The 16,317-nt window shown below is 38.6% G+C and overlaps 2 protein-coding genes across 2 annotated transcripts; both read right to left on the bottom strand.

The window, feature by feature from the left end:
* Positions 1–4,557: 4,557 nt before the first annotated feature.
* On the bottom strand, positions 4,558–5,505 carry LOC103302807 (olfactory receptor 52E5). The gene has a single exon (XM_008159870.3). The coding sequence runs from the start codon at positions 5,497–5,499 to the stop codon at positions 4,558–4,560; it is 942 nt and encodes a 313-aa protein (XP_008158092.1). The 5' UTR covers positions 5,500–5,505.
* A 5,743-nt stretch (positions 5,506–11,248) lies between these two features.
* LOC103302837 (olfactory receptor 52E4-like) lies at positions 11,249–12,150 on the bottom strand. The gene is given in 3 exon segments (XM_008159895.3): positions 11,249–11,428; positions 11,430–11,601; positions 11,603–12,150. Coding segments are annotated over 3 exon segments (894 nt in total). The 5' UTR covers positions 12,145–12,150.
* Positions 12,151–16,317: the final 4,167 nt, after the last annotated feature.

Here is a 16,317-nt window from a genome sequence, read left to right as displayed (position 1 = left end):
AATTTAGTGTAAGAAAAGTTGAGGGAGCAGAGAAGGACTGGAGTTAAGAATATCACTGATGGTCTTTGAACTGATACAGGAAAGAAATATCCCTTTCAGATCTCCTATAGCACAGATATATTCTTTTGGGTAGTAATATAATTTCTGCTTTGTGTTAGATTCTCTTTTAAATTTCTTAATAGCTGTGTCTATTTTTATTCTTTCTATCTGTATTCTTCTCAGTGAAACCAAAGCCTCCTGATCTGAGAAATGAAGGATTGCTGGCTATCTGAGCATTGTTTTGCTTTCAATGCTAAAATTCCAGCAATTTTTATCTATGGACTAATATTCATAAAGGTGATATTGTAGTGGTTTCTTGTTCTAAGTGCTAATGAAAAATGCATGGTCTCTGCCATAAGATACTGGCTGTCTGGAAATATGAGAAAAGTACTGAATTAACCAAAATTACAACAGAAGATCCAAACTCTAGAAAAAGAGTGATCACCTTGGCTTCTAGATGAATTTGGACTAGTGTAGAAAGGAAGATTCTGACTCAACCAGACACAGAGCCTTGACCTCCTAGGCATGATGTGGGTGGGAGTCTTTGAATCTACAAAAGTTCTGGGCGCACTACCCTTTATTATCACAGAATGACTCAGCCTCAGCTCTGAATGAAATAACAGCTTTAGGTCACTTTGTGCCAATCATACTCGTACCAGGATTTAAGCATTTTGGCAGTTTTGTCATCTATACCGCATCCTATTGAGAATTCAATTTTCTGTACATACCAGTTTCTACCTTCATCATTATCAACTTCATCATAATTTTCCTGATCCCAACTTGAGACTCACCATTTTCAGAAGCCTGCACAACTGCTATTTCTGGCTCCTGGAGAAAGCACCGAAACTGGCCCTTCCAAAGGCTTTAGAGGCTGTTTTTATGGGCCCTGGCTCCACTATACTCCTTCCTTCCTCATTGTTGACAGGACATGTGTCCTAGTTAGGCACCTGTACCCTGAATCTCTGGTCTATTTCTCAAGAGAGTATATTATAAAAAACTTAATTCAGCATTGTGACTAGAGGGAGGGAGGGGGGATCAAAGGCTCTTGGGGAATCTAAATAAAGAAAAAGAAACTCTGGGAAAAGAATGGGGGAAGTTGAGTGATGAGGCTTTCTTCAGGAAAAGTTTATATGGATAGACCTGTGGGTAAGAACTGGAATAACCTATCCTCAGCCCTGTAACTCTGTAGAGGGAGATTATAAAGGAATATCCCCAGCAATCAGAGGAGCATACATCTCAAAGGACAACTGAGGCAGGCAGGGAGCACTTTCCCTCTGAGCCCTTCTCCTGCAAAGGGAACATAAGTCTGGACCCAAGTAAATCCCTGGGAGTGACCTTATCTACACACATGGTCTAATGTTTAAATTTTACCTTTATGGCTTTTTTTTTTTTTTTGTGTGGGGGGGCGGTCTAAACTCTGTTTCCTCTGGAGAGCTGTAGAAAATGCAACTGTTAACAGTACTCACTTTCCACAGAGTAACACTTAGCATTGATTCCTTGGGAAACAGTGGAATTGCCACGAGTATGGCCACCATTCTGAATTGATGCATAACAGGACCTGGAAAATAGCCTCTCCTGTTAAGGTTTCCAGATGATTGTTAGGACAGGAATATTCAGGCTAAAGTTAGGATCTTTTGTGCTTTGGGCACAGGAATTCTGCAGACAGGAGAGCAAGTGGAGTCTGGTTCTAGGTCTTACACGTTCCTACTCACAACTTCAAGGTAGAGATGTAATCCTGTTCCCTCTGTGCACTAATTTCTCTTCTGCCCTACCTCTATCTTGTTACCTAGAGGTCCTGAATAAAGTGTCAAAGACTTTGGTAGCATCAAATAAAATTGATTGACATTTTAATGAAGAAAACTATTCTATGAGTCAATCATCATTCAATAAAAGTATGCTGCTAGAGCATGCAGTTTACATTGGGGAAAATATCCTGGTCCTCAAGCTTTTTAAAAACAAATAATGCCTCTCCACTCTCAAATCATAGGATGTAGCAGAGACAACTAGGCTTAAGTTTGAACCCTTGTCCTACCATTTCATGATTAGCTCTCCTTGGACAACTTCATAAGATCTCAGAAACACAATGTTCTCATTTTAAATATGGGGATATTGAACCTTTTCACAGAGGGGTGTTTAAAGAATAAAATTGCTTTTACTTTTTCATTGAGTGAACATTATGACTCTATTTTGTTCAAAACACTATACTGCAGGTTAGACATAACGGTACATCAAAGAATGGTTTCTGCCACTTTAGAGAAGGAGAGCAAAACTTAAATCACACCAAGAATTACACTAGTGCCTTTGCTAGTTTGGCTCAGTGCATAGAGCATTGGCCTGTGGACTGAAGGGTCCCAAGTTTGATTCCAGTCAAGGATACATGCCCAGGTTGTGAGCTCAATCCCCAGTAGGGGGCATGCAAGAGGCAGCCAGTCAATTATTCTCTTTCATCATTGATGTTTCTACCTGTCTCTCTCTCTCCCTTCCTCTCTGAAATCAATAAAAATATATTAAAAAAGAATTACGCTAGTAATAATAATAATAATAATAATAATAATAATAATGGTACATCTTTATTTTATAAACTAGAGGCCTGGTGCATGAAAATTCGTGCACTGGAGGGGGTGTCCCTCAGCCTGGCCTGCCCCCTCTCACAGTCTGGGAGCCCTCAGGGGCAGGAGGTGACCCAGTGATCAGGGGAAGGTGATGCCCCCATCACACCTCTGCAGCTGCCACTGCAGGCAGTGCAAGCCTCAGCTGGCCCTGGTTACCTGAGCCTCGGGGGGCCCTGGGTGGCTGGGCAGCCACCATCTGAGGCTTGTCTGCACCTCAGGCCGGCCCTGGGCAGCTAGACAGCTGCCATTGGTGGCTTGCCTGTGCCTCAGGCTGGCCCTGGGTGGCTGGGGGGCTGAGGGGACTGGGGGACTCTGGAGGCAAGCAAGGACTCTCGGGCTGTGCTGTGCGCCTGCTCCCTGGCAGGGCTGAGGGGACTGGGCGCCACCATCTTTGAGGGGGTGGCAGTCAATTAGCATATTCCCTCCTTATTGGCTGTGGGTGCCACCATCTTTGTGAGGTTGTGACAGTCAATTAGCATATTCACTCTTTATTAAATAGGATATGTTTTCTTCATTTATTAGTTGAGTTTTATATTATCAAGTTGATATTATAAGAAATATTTAGTAAATAATTTTGAAAAGTTAATTGGAAAAACCTTAACTTATTTCTGATTTTAATAGCAAATATATAGTTAAAAAAAGATTGTTCCATGTGAATAAACAGGATTTTGCCTTAACCAGTTTGGCTCAGTGGATAGAAAGTCAGCTTGCAGACTAAAGGGTCTCAGGTTCGATTCTGGTCAAGGGCACGTACAAGGGCACGATCCCTGTTCCTCAATTCCTGTTCCCTTGTCAGGGTGCGTGCAGGAGACAATCAATCAATGTGTTTCTCTCATATTGATGTTTCTCTCTTTCTGTCTCTCCCTCTTCCTTCCATTCTCTCTAAAAATCAATGGAAAACTATCCACACAAAAAACAGAATATTTATTTTGTTCTACAATTTAAAAACTAATTTACATTTAAAAATTTTTCACTAGCCTCAAAATTCATGGAGCTTACTGTATAATATTTATACATTAATTTATTGATATAGTGGATTTACTTAATTTATGTATTTTCTAATTTTGAAACATTATTTTTCTCTGTAATTATTTGATGTAAGAAGAGTCTCATATAGGTTTAGAACCTAGAATGTAAAACTAGGAATGTAAAACTCTTAGTTGTTACATAATATTAGTGAAAAAATTTATCATTTTGAAGTCAATTTTCATTTATGTAAACTGACATTAATAGTGGTATCTGTCTTTTAGGATCATTTTGAAAATTAAATGAATAGAAATAAAGCACTTGATGCCGAAACCGGTTTGGCTCAGTGGATAGAGCGTCGGTCTGTGGACTGGAAGGTCCCAGGTTCGATTCCGGTCGAGGGCATGTACCTTGGTTGCGGGCACATCCCCAGTGGTGGGTGTGCAAGAGGCAGCTGATCGATGTTTCTCTCTCATCGATGTTTCTAGCTCTCTATCCCTCTCCTTCCTCTCTGTGAAAAATCAATAAAATATATTTTAAAAAAAAGAAATAAAGCACTTGGCATTCAGTAAGAACTCTTCTAATTATATACATTATATTATTTAAAAAAATATATAGTCAAATCAGCTTGTCAAATTTATTTATAATTTTTTTATCTGAATTTCTATATGTGGAAAGAAAAACTTGTATTTTTCTTTCTTCTGAATTTTTTTTTCTGTATTTTCCTATTTTCTAACCAGAATAATGTTAATTTTCTAAATTGTCAATGGAGAAACATTGAGGTGAGAGAGACACATCAACTGTTTGCCTCTGGCACCCGCCTGAACCAGGGGCAGGAAGCAAAGCTGAAACCCAAGTACGTGCCCTTGACCAGGAATCAAACCTGAGACCCTTCCGGGCCTGGGCCAACACTCTAACCACTTAGACACACCAGGCAGTGTCAATAACTTTTAGGGTTAAACATCCTTAGCACACGCTCTCTTATCTGTTTTGTTCTAACCCCATAGATTATAGGGTTCAGAGCAGGAGGAATAATCACGTACAGATTGGCCAGAAGTATGTGGATGTAATGAGGGATGTTATGACCAAAGCGATGTGTCATGAAGGAGAAAAGGGCTGGCAGGTAGAACGCTAACATGACACAGACATGGGAGCCACATGTGCTGAGAGCCTTGCGCCGGGCATCCCAGGATGGGAGATGGAAGACTGCTCGGAGGATTTGAACATAGGAAAATCCAATTATAGAAAGGTCAATGTATCCCACTGAGAAAGCAATCAAGCCATAGATAACATTGACCCTAATACTGGCACAAGCCAATTTTGCTAAGCCCATGTGTTCACAATAGGTGTGAGGGATAATGCGCACACCACAGAATGGCAATCTCAGGATGAGAAATATAAATGGAGTCACAAAAACCAAAGTCCTGACTATGATGACTAGGCCTAGGATGGCTATCACCTTATTGGTGAGGATTATGCTATATCTGAGGGGGTTGCAGATGGCAATATAGCGATCTATGGCCATGACCGTCAGCACCACGGACTCCAGACCAGTGCATATATGGATAGTGTACATTTGCGTGATGCAAGCACCAAATACAATGTCCCTGAGGTTGAACCAGAAAATACCCAGCATCTTGGGGATGGTGGCTGTGGACAAGCCAAGATCAGTGCAGGCCAACATGGCCAAGAAGTAAAACATGGGTTGGTGTAGGCTGCGTTCAGTCTGGATCACAAAGAGGATAGTGATGTTCCCCAGGAGGGCTATTAGATACACTGCAAAGAAGGGGAAGCCGATCCAGATGTGCACATCTTCCAGCCCTGGAATGCCCATCAGAAGGAAGGAAGGAGGGTGGAACTGGGTATTGTTGGTATGCAGCATATCAGTGCGAATTGGTTATAGACACATTTCTTGTAGGAGTTTTCTTTCTTCCAGTGAGAAAACCTAACCTCCTTTAGAGCATGATGCCTATTTTCTGGAGAAACAGAAAAGCCATTCTTTAATTCCATAATACAGCAGAGGAGACCTAGAGAAGGAATAGGGGCCACAGTTACAAAAAGACACTCTCACTTTAAAGTATTTGCTTCACCTACATAGAAAACCACGCAGAAAATATTCAAATACAACAACTCTGCACTTCTCATGTCTTTCTTCCCTTCAGTCTCTAAGGAAAAATCTGTGTACTGCATTAAATTCACAAATATCTGTTGTTAATTATATCTATCAGGAAGTTAAGCATAAATAAGATGGTGTGTGTGTGTGTGTGTGTGTGTGTGTGTGTTCACGCGTGTGTGTGTAAAATATCACTGGACTGGAATTGAGGTCTAGTTCATAGGAACAGAGGATGCAGGGACTGTGTGATGGGATTATATAGGTCCATGCAGTTGATTTTAAGGAGTTTTATCTTCATCCTAGAAACAATGGGAAGAAACTGGGATTTTAAGCTGCAGTGTAGCATGGTTGAATTTGCATTTCAAAAACATCACTCTGGTTGCACTGTCAAAAATTATTAAAGGCAGCAAGTGCATCAATTAGGCTATCACAGGTGTCCAGGTTGAAGACAATGTTATCTTGTACCATGTTGTTAGTGAATGCTTGGAGCAGGTCAACTTTCTAAGTGTTTAATAGTATTAGTCTTCAGAAATAGCTACCAAACCTATTTTTCTTCCCCTTCACAACTAATGTGTTAATTAAGATGTTTATAATCTTTTATCTAACTTTTTCCTATAATTATTTCCTCTTCACCAATGGACCTCGCAGTGCTTTTCCTTTGGAAAACATGTGACTGATCAATACAAAGTGGGGCAACAGTAGGTTTACAGTTGTGAGTATGCAGAACAGTTTATTCTTGTATTATTATTTATTAATTATTGTATTATTTTCCATTTGAATAACTGTAGACTTACCTTTTCCCCACCCTGTATAATCCCACTAATAAAACATGGATAAGTAGTAGTGATTCACACCCTAAGGTTTTTTTATGTTTAATAAGCTTGTCCATGTATATTTTCTTTTAAAAAAATATTTTTAACTGATTTCAGAGAGGAAGGGAGAGGAAGAGAGAGATAGAAACATCAGTGATAAGAAAGAATCATTGATCAGCTGCCTCCTGCATGCCCCACACTGGGGATTGAGCCCACAATCAGGGCATTCCCCTGACCGGGAATCAAACTGTGACCTCTTGGTTTATATGTTGACACTCAACCACTGAATCATGCTGGCTGGGCAACAACCAATTCTTCCATGTATATTTTCTAAGTTTGCCTTTACCAGGGGATTCTGTGCAGAACTGCAGAGAGGGATTGAGGACTTACACATAGTTTGAGAAGTTCTCTGTTAAATTCCTTGTGGTGGCAGTTGGGGTGGGCAAGGAGTGTGGAGGTTATTAACATGTCTTGATTTCTTATATTGTTACTGCTCCCAATTACTTACATTTTATTCCCTCTATATTTAGGATAATCTATAAATTTACCACCACTACCACTCTCTGCCCTCATCTGTTATAGAAGTTTCCAGTTATTAATCTTTAATTCATATGACAAATATTTATAGAGTACTTACTATCTGCCAAGTACTGCTCAAAATGCAGGCAAGCAGCAAGGATTGAGTCAAAATCCCCAACCTCATGAAGCCTAAAGTCTAGTCACATGCTAGTATTTTGCTTTTGGTCTCATACATAGTAATTCTTTCATTTTTAATAGTCTTCACAGGGAAACGTTTAAAAAGGTGCTTTGGAATTCTAAATGTACTACAAATTCAGGATTCTTCTGGTCAATAAGCCTTGTTGTCATTGGCAAAATGTATTGTCTATCTAGGTCACTGCCTCTGTGGCCACCACTATCATTACTATGGCCATGGTTGATGTAGTTATCTTTACCTTTTGTTGGTTTAGTCATTTTTTAATGTTTAATATACTCTCCCATGTATGTTTTCTAAGTTTACCTTTACCATAAATCTCTGACTCTCTCTCTTCCTCTCCCTTTCTGAACCTCTCTCTTCCCTTTCAGACACTCAATTCCTGGGATAAACTGATCTTCTACCAGGGACTGGTTTCTATTCTTTGTAGCAAAAATGGTAAGCTCTTTACCTAAGTTCCCAGTCTTCCCATCTCTCAACCCTCTATGTCCCATTTCTAAATAGACTGTAACTTTCTCCCAATGGGATGACTGTGCCCAGTGTGAGAAGTTCTCCTCTGAGGTGACAAAATAGAAGTAAATAGGGAAGAAAAAAACCTCATTTGTGCTAGCTATTAAGAGTTAGCATTGGTATTTCCTCTTGTGTTTTCAAACAACATTCTTTATTCATATATCTGCATCTACATGGATGTTCCTGGGTTTGTTGATAGCTGTTTATTTAGCACAGTGAGTGTTTTACTGTGTGCTTCTGTGTTAGCAAATGACATGCGGTAATAAATCCAGTTATTGTCAACATAACCCCTTTCTCGTTTGCTACATTGCTTGGAGATGGCTCTATCTAAATACTCTGGCTGAGTCACAGGAGCTCCATCACTCACACAAATCACTTTATTTACTTTCACTGTGAACCCTCTTTCAGCATAACCAGGAGCTGACTCACTTACCTCTGCCCAGCATCTGAGAAATCGTTTGGGAAGAACTAGTTGCCGCAGACTGCAACCTGAGTGTGACTGCATTCTCAATAGCCAGGGCCAAGTAGTTATACTGAACTCTAGTCCCCTGGGAAGGGTCTCCACACAGTGGGTTGTGTCCCTGGGCATAGGGTAATGGGACAGAAAATTTCCATATCCCTCAGGATCAAGCTCTATGATTCTGGTCAGAGATACCTTCTGGTTATAGGTGATTTGGAATTTGCATCCTGCAGCAAGTATCCTCCCCAAATAAGTCCCAGGAGTCTAGTCAGTCAGAGGCATAATGGCCAACACTTTAAACCTCACTATGGTACCAGGTGAATAGTAACTTATGAAAGGCAGGCAGTGAACACAGGGCAAGAGCACCATAGAAAACCCCCACCATCTCCTCAGAAATATATGTACACTTAGTAAATGGCAGAGCCAGAATTCTAATGTAAGTTTCCAAATCCTGAGCTATCCCTGTTTTAAGAATTGCATTAGATAATTTGTTGTGAGAATACAATGCTTTGAATACTATGTATAATATTAACAGACATGAAAATAAATGTAATTGCACAAAGGAAAACCAGCTTATCATACATTCTAAGAACATGACCTTTTTGTCCACTTATTTGTTCTGTGACCTTGGCCAATTTAATTTGCCATTCATAGCCTTGACTTTCTTACAGGCAAAATGAGAAAAATTATATTGACTTACAGGATTGTTTTAGTGATATAATAGGATAAGGCCTAGAAAGTAGCCAGCAACTGTTTATTATAAATTAATTAATAAACACATATCTTCCCTGTGATAATAGCTGAGTGATGTTAAACACATATCTTAACTTCTCTGAGGCTTATGTTACCCCTATATATTCAAAAGGCTAATGAAAATGACCATACACATTTCACATGTTCCCCGCCCCCAAATTAAGTGAGATAATTCATTTAACGAAAATAGCAACATTGGAAAACAGATCCAAGCTATTATTAAAATGGATATCACCTTTATTACTTATATGAAATAGATGTGCTTTTTTGGTGTTGATTTTGAATAGAAAAACTCTATTTTTTAGTTCACTAGATTGCTCATATAAACAATTTATTTGTTTAAGAAATGTATTTAATTTCACCACTAGATGTCAGTAATGCTCATATGACAAGCAAATATTCCTTGACCCAACCTACATTTACTAAGCTTCTGCCATGAGTTAGATAACACACTAATTAGGTGCTCAATGAATATAAGCCAAATCAATACAAGTGTGCTTGTCATTTTAGCATTTTATGTAATGGTCAAGTCAACTACATTCTTGAACAAATAACAAAAGATCTCATGTGAGCTATCAGGATGGCTAACTTAAGTTTTCAAGGTATTTTCTACATATATATCTTTACGTGTATAACTCCAAAGTTAATAACTATCTTCTCTTCAGGGAGCCTTGATTTGTTTGGTAATAAATGAATTTAAAGAAACAAAAGTCAATGCCTCTTCTTAATTATTTATAATACTAGAGGCCTGGTGCATAAAATTCGTGCACTCTGGGGGGGGGCCCTCTCACAGTCCAGGAGCCCTCAGGGGATGTCTGACTGATGGCTTAGGCCTGGACATCTGGCAGTCGGACATCTGGCAGTCAGACATCCTTAGCGCTGCCACGGAGGCGAGAGAGGCTGCTGCATTTGCCTGCCATAAGTCAGGCTTCTGGTTGAGCGGCGTTTCCCCTGTGGGAGAGCACTGACCACCAAGGGACAGCTCCTGTGTTGAGCATATCTCCCCTGGTGGTCAGTGTGCATCATAGTGACCAATTGTTTTGCAGTTTGGTTGATTTGCATATTAGCCTTTTATTATATAGGATTCTCTATAAAATCTGATATATCTGGCTATACATTTTTATATCAATGTTTTTGAATTTCATTATCAGTTAAACCTTTAGAAAGCTCAATATTTTCCTCAATACCCATAAATCTTATAAAACATATAAAAATACTCCTGGCATACCAGTTTTTTCCTTTTTATCCTACTTTGGGCCTTAGAGAGAGAATACTCTAAAATTATGTGAGACTGTCTAGGAATACAAACATAGAACATGGATGGCAATTACATGATTATTTTATTCCTTCTTTTAAAAGATTTTAATCCCTAAGGAAAACATGCTAGTTTTCATTTCAAAGTGTATTTGTCTGCATGATTTTTAAAAAAATAAGTATTATTTTAGGTAACTGTCTACCAACATAAAAAGAAATTTAAATATCTTCTAAGGGAACTCTATGAACAAAAAGAGAGACAATAATGTCAATAATTATTAGACAACTGTGGCTCTATTCTCATTACATGTCTTTTCCCACTGCACTACCCCTGTATATTACGCCTGGGACAATATTTTTGTGAGGTCACTGACCATTTCACTAAAAAAAATGTATTACAAAATTCATGGACCTATGTGATATATAATAATTTATGAATGAAAACTTAGACTAATGGGTAGAAGTAATTATATATTTGATTGTTGTTCAATCACTCTATGTAAAGATTCTTTCTAGTGTTCAGGCATTTTTCCTTTTCTGTTTAGTCTCATAAACCATCTATTTATATTTTTTTATTGTCAAAATAGACCATTTCTGGACATTTCAATTCTCCTGCTGCAATAACACTGTAACTACTTACAATAGCTTTTCAGAACAATATAAATCATCTTGCTTCTAGCAGTCCCAAATTCTATTTATTCATTAGGTCAGTGTTCCTTCAGGGTCTAAACTGACCTAGAGAGAAGCTATTTGGAGAAATGGGGAGAGTTCACACCCTTTTCCACCAGCCATTCTCTTGCCTGTTGAATATCTTCCTTTTCCATTTGTGCCAGTTACATGGAGGTGGGTGAGCAGAGTGGGCAGCAAAAGTAGCTTTGCTCTATCTGTCAATCCCAAACCACTTTCAATAAAAATGAAAAATCTGGCCACTACTATCCAATATAATAGAAAATTTAAAACAATGCTCAGATTAAATATAGGTAGTATGTGGATATATTTCTCCAATCTTTACAAATATTATTTCTGTACAAATATCTTTACAACCCGCCCTTGGATTTGCTTGGTCCTGATTCCATAAATGACCAGATTAAGAGCAGGTGGGACAACCACGTATACATTAGCCAAAAGAATGTGGATATAATGTGGAATGTTTTGACCAAAGCGGTGTGTCATAAAAGAAAAAAATGCTGGTGTGTTTTAAGCACAGCATGACACAGACTTGTGAACCACAGGTATTGAGAGCCTTTAGTTGGGCTTCCTGAGAGGGAAGGCGGAAAACAGCTTGAAGGATAAGCACACAAGAAGAGGCAATCAGGATCACATCTACAATGATATTAGAAATCACCATTAGCCCATAGATAATGTTGATCACAGTATGTGTGAGGGATGATGTAATGTCCACAGAAGGGCAGCCTCAGAATGAGAAACACAAACAGAGTCACAAGGAGTAAATTTCTTCCAACAACGACAGAGAGTAGGATGCTGATTGTTTTATTGGTGAGGATCATTGTGTACTGGAGAGGGTTGCAGATGGCAACAAAGTGGTCATAAGCCATGGCCACCAGTAGAACTGTCTCCATGCCTGTAAACATGTGTATAAAGAACATCTGAGCTAGGCAACTCCCAAAGCTGATTTCTTGGAGGTTGAACCAGAAGATGGCCAGCATTTTGGGGATGGTAGATGTGGAGAGACCCAGGTCAATCATAGACAACATGGCCAGGAAGTAGAACATGGGCTGGTAGAGACTATGTTCAGTCTTGATCACAAAGAAAATGGTGATGTTCCCCACTAGGGCGATCAGATACACAATACAGAATGGGAAAGCAATCCATATACGCACAGTTTCTAGTCCTGATATTCCTAGCAGGAGAAAGAAGGGGGGATGGAACTGGGTATCATTGAAAGAAGACATTCTCTTAGCAAGTGTCATTGAATTCCTGTTATGGAGTAGGATCTCACTTTCTTTAAGATATTTTCCTGTCAAGATCCTGGAAAGATGAAAAGACCTCTAACCAGTATGCTGGAAAGAATGGTAGAAGCAATTAATTTACAAACATTAGAGATTCTCTTTTTTTTCCGGAGGATAGTTGATCAATTTTCTCAATACACATTATAGGCAATATGTCCATGGCTTTATTTTTTCTAATATCTGAGATATTGAAGGAATTGTGAATATTTCAAAAAGTAGGGTATACTTACATTTCCTTTCATTTCTTTTTAAAAGTGTCCACTTGGTTACTTTTGGGAAATTACTATACACAGTGGTTCTCAAAGACAGTGTGGTGTTAAAGAATCCTAAGTCTAAAGGGGGGGAAGGAGAGGAATGGGAGATAGCTATAATACTTTCAACAATAAAAATATATTTAAAAAATGAATCCTAAGTCTAAATGAGAATAATTGACTTATACCATTGTCTATGTTTTGATATAATATAAATGTAGGAATTTACCTCATGGATATGATATGTTCATACAACATAAAGGAGGTTGCTATTTTTGATGCTTCCTAATCTTATGGAATGGCTTGGCTTTTAATCCCATATTTCCAGACTTCTGTTTATTCTGTGATTCCCTGATGGTCTTACAGTAAATTATCCTTGGTTTATCAGTTAAATCATGTCCATCTTTATTACAATCTATAACACCAATAATTAACATACAAAAATCATACCTATGTCCTGAAATTATGCCTATATTTGGGTATGAATAGATAGAATATCTAGTGAATCTTCCTCAACTCCCCAAAGTAACAAAGAAAATTATTGTAATTTTTGTGTGTCTCTAGGATTTTGTACAATTCTGCATCATCTAACATGACATGACTTAATTTATGTATTTACCTATTGTCTACTAACAGAAATGTTGCTATTGGGGGCAAAGAACCAGGAGATATTAATTTTAATATCCCCAAAACTGCCATATGAAGATATGATGTCCATTTTTTTTTTATAATTTTGCTGTTGAATAGAATCAGGATTTGTATAAGTGTGTGTATATGTGAATGTATACACGTGTGAGTGTGTGTGTAAATCAGGGGGGAGGAGTAAGAGAAGGAAAGGGGGAGAGAGAGAGAGAGAGAAGAGAGAGAGAGAGAGAGAGAGAGAGAGAGAGAGAGAGAGAGAGAGAGAGAAAAGTTTTATTATGAATGTGGTTGCATATACCTTTGCCAGGTAGTTATTGCACAGTAGAAATGCCCAGGCAAGGGAGTTAAAAATCCTCTATTCCACAATAGAGGAAGAAAAAGAGCATCTCTGGTATCCAAAGAAGCTGGAGAGAAAATTGTCAATGTGCTTGACAGTATTTAGGGGAGGAACCAGGCTGATAAATTAGAGGGCTTGTAGAAATTTACTTGGAAGAGTCTGAGGAAACAGGATGATAACATCAAGAGACATGCCGTCCAGAGTCAGCCTCATCTTTAAGGTGGCTATTTCTCAACACATGCCATTTTATTAGCTAAGGAGAATTTCCAGGGCAGTGGCCAAGGATACTCTACTCTGACAGTGGAGTTCAAATTCAACAGGACATCCACCCTCTCACAGTTTGGGTTAGAATGCTTGTTTTCTTGCTGCTGCAGCTGTGTGCCACAAACAATGGCAAACAGTGTGGCCAATAAGCTCAAGGGTCATTCCTGGAGGGCAAGGTAATAGTTTATCTTTTTCTCGATATGCAAATCGACAAAGAGCTCAGCCCCAGGGTTCATTTCAAAAGCTCAACTGATAATAGTTAGAGATTTTTCCCAGTTAGTACCCACCCACAGTGAATTCATTGAAGTCATAATTTTTCCTTTATCTACTAGCTCTTTCTCCCACTGACTCTTCTCTGTAGAATTTCAAAACCCCTGCTCATGCATCCTTACCTTTCTAATATTTCCTCTTCCAGTCCTCACTTAGAGCTATATCTCAACATAAGCCCAGGTGCTTAAACATGGTCACTGGAGCCCCTGCAAGCCTCCAGGTCCCAAGTTTGTCCTGTCACATGGAGAAAATCTTTATAGAGAAGTGGGGATATCCCTGTAGCCTTCAGACATAAACATGGGCTCATGGGTCATTAAGTTCATCTAACAATTTGTTCCTTACTGCTGCATCTGCAAAAAACGTCACTATACCAGATATAGCTTTGTAGCTCAGGGGAAGGGAAGTCTCATGAGCTGTTAGAGCACTATCTTGAAGGGAAAGGGATCTGTATGGAGGATGATACTGATTCTAACCTCTTTAGAAGCCATGAAAATATTAAGTTTATACCATTAAACTTCAAAATGTGACTTCTTAGGTAACTGTCCTTAGCAACTCTTCTGCATTATTTAATGTAAATAAGTAAATCCTGATGCAGTTGAGCATTGTTACAACTATCAAAAGATGAAGAAGATCCCTGAAATAGACACATTAGTCTCTGTGGTAGCAACTCTGTTTTTTGACAGTGTTCATACATGTAGATAACAGTAACAACTTTCTTCCAACCCAGCTTGATTCTCCTTCCCAACCTATAAATAATGATAAATAGATAGAGTCTTTGGAATAGGGCTTTCCTGTGTTTTAGATCTTTTGGAGGAAGATGTAGAAAACTCCATATTCTCATGAGAAAACAGAGCTCAAGATCTAGAGTTTTCTTTGCATCTCCCTTCCTGGGTAATGATGGAGGAGACCTGTTAGTACCAGGACATGCCATAGATCATGGCTTTCTTGAGTACAGATAGAAAAACACTGAGGGACAACTGAATACATTAGACAGTCAGTTTTATCAAAAATTATTTTTAATTATAGACATAAAATATTAGTTTCATGTGTACAACATACAGAGTCAACATTTATATACCATACGAAGTGATCACCATGACAAGTCAGGTAATCATCTGTCACTGTACATAATTATTACAACAGTATTGATGATATTCCTTATGCTATAAATTACATTCCTATAATTTATTTTATAACTGGAAATTTGTAAATCTTTATCCCCTTCATTTTCTTTTCCAGTTTTTATTTTTTATCTTCTAAGTTCAGACAATTTCAAGTTGTTATGAGAGAGAAGATAATGCTGTCTATCCCAAAAGAAATTCTGGTTCTATCTGATATCTTCTCATTTCATTATTCTCTTTTTGATTAATGAGAAGCTTACTCCCTAGTTTCTGGTCACTCCCTCATGGAATACATCATCCCCACTGTATCAACATTTATCTTCAAAAACCAATTCTGACACTATGTAATCTGTTAAAATCCCTTCCTATGATATCCATTTCTCTGTTGCATACAATAGGCTTTATATAGTAAAGTACAAACACCATTGTTGTCAAAGTCTTGGAGGTTGGTAAAGGGGGAATTGAGGGACCTCTGTAATAGTGTCAACAATAAAAAACCCTTTTAAATTTTAATTCTACTTCATGACTCTTTAAAACATTACCCTGTCTTTGATGATCATACATTCTACTTCTGAAATAACCACCGCTCTTTTCCACTTTCCATCAACTCTGCCTCAGTTACTATGTCCTCCATGATGGTAATCTGTATGAATCAGCTAGATCTGATCTCTATGTCTCTTGTATTTTCATATCAGTGTGTACTGAGATTATAACATGCACATTTCCCCCTTCAGTTTAGTGTTTCTGTCTTTCCCATTTTTCCCAAGTTTTTATTTTGGTAGAGTACACATAACATACAATTTACTATCTTAATCATTTTTAAGTGTATAGTTCAGTAGTATTAAGTATATTCATATTGTTGTACAACCATAACCACCATCCATTTCCAGAACTTTTTTTTTGCTGTTGTTGTTTTTTGTTAATCCTCACCTGAGGATATTTTTTCTATCGATTTTTAAATAGAGTGAATGGGAGAGGGGAAGAGATAAAAAGGAGAAAGATAAACATCAATGTGAGAAAGACACATCCATTCGTTGCCTCCCGCACTCACCCCAACCAGGGCCACAGGGAGTGTACCTACTGACGGCTTAGGCCCACGCCCACAGGGAGTGTACCTAAGCCGCAGTCTGGCCTCCCTTTGTGGGAGGCAACCGGGCTGGTCAGAGGAAGGCACCAGCCCCATCACCCCACTGCTGCAGCCACTGTCAGTCACCGCAGCCACCAAGGTGTT

This window comes from Eptesicus fuscus, chromosome 13, assembly GCF_027574615.1.
Source record: "Eptesicus fuscus isolate TK198812 chromosome 13, DD_ASM_mEF_20220401, whole genome shotgun sequence".
Lineage (NCBI taxonomy): Eukaryota > Metazoa > Chordata > Mammalia > Chiroptera > Vespertilionidae > Eptesicus > Eptesicus fuscus.
This window is presented reverse-complemented; position numbering and strand designations above follow the sequence as displayed.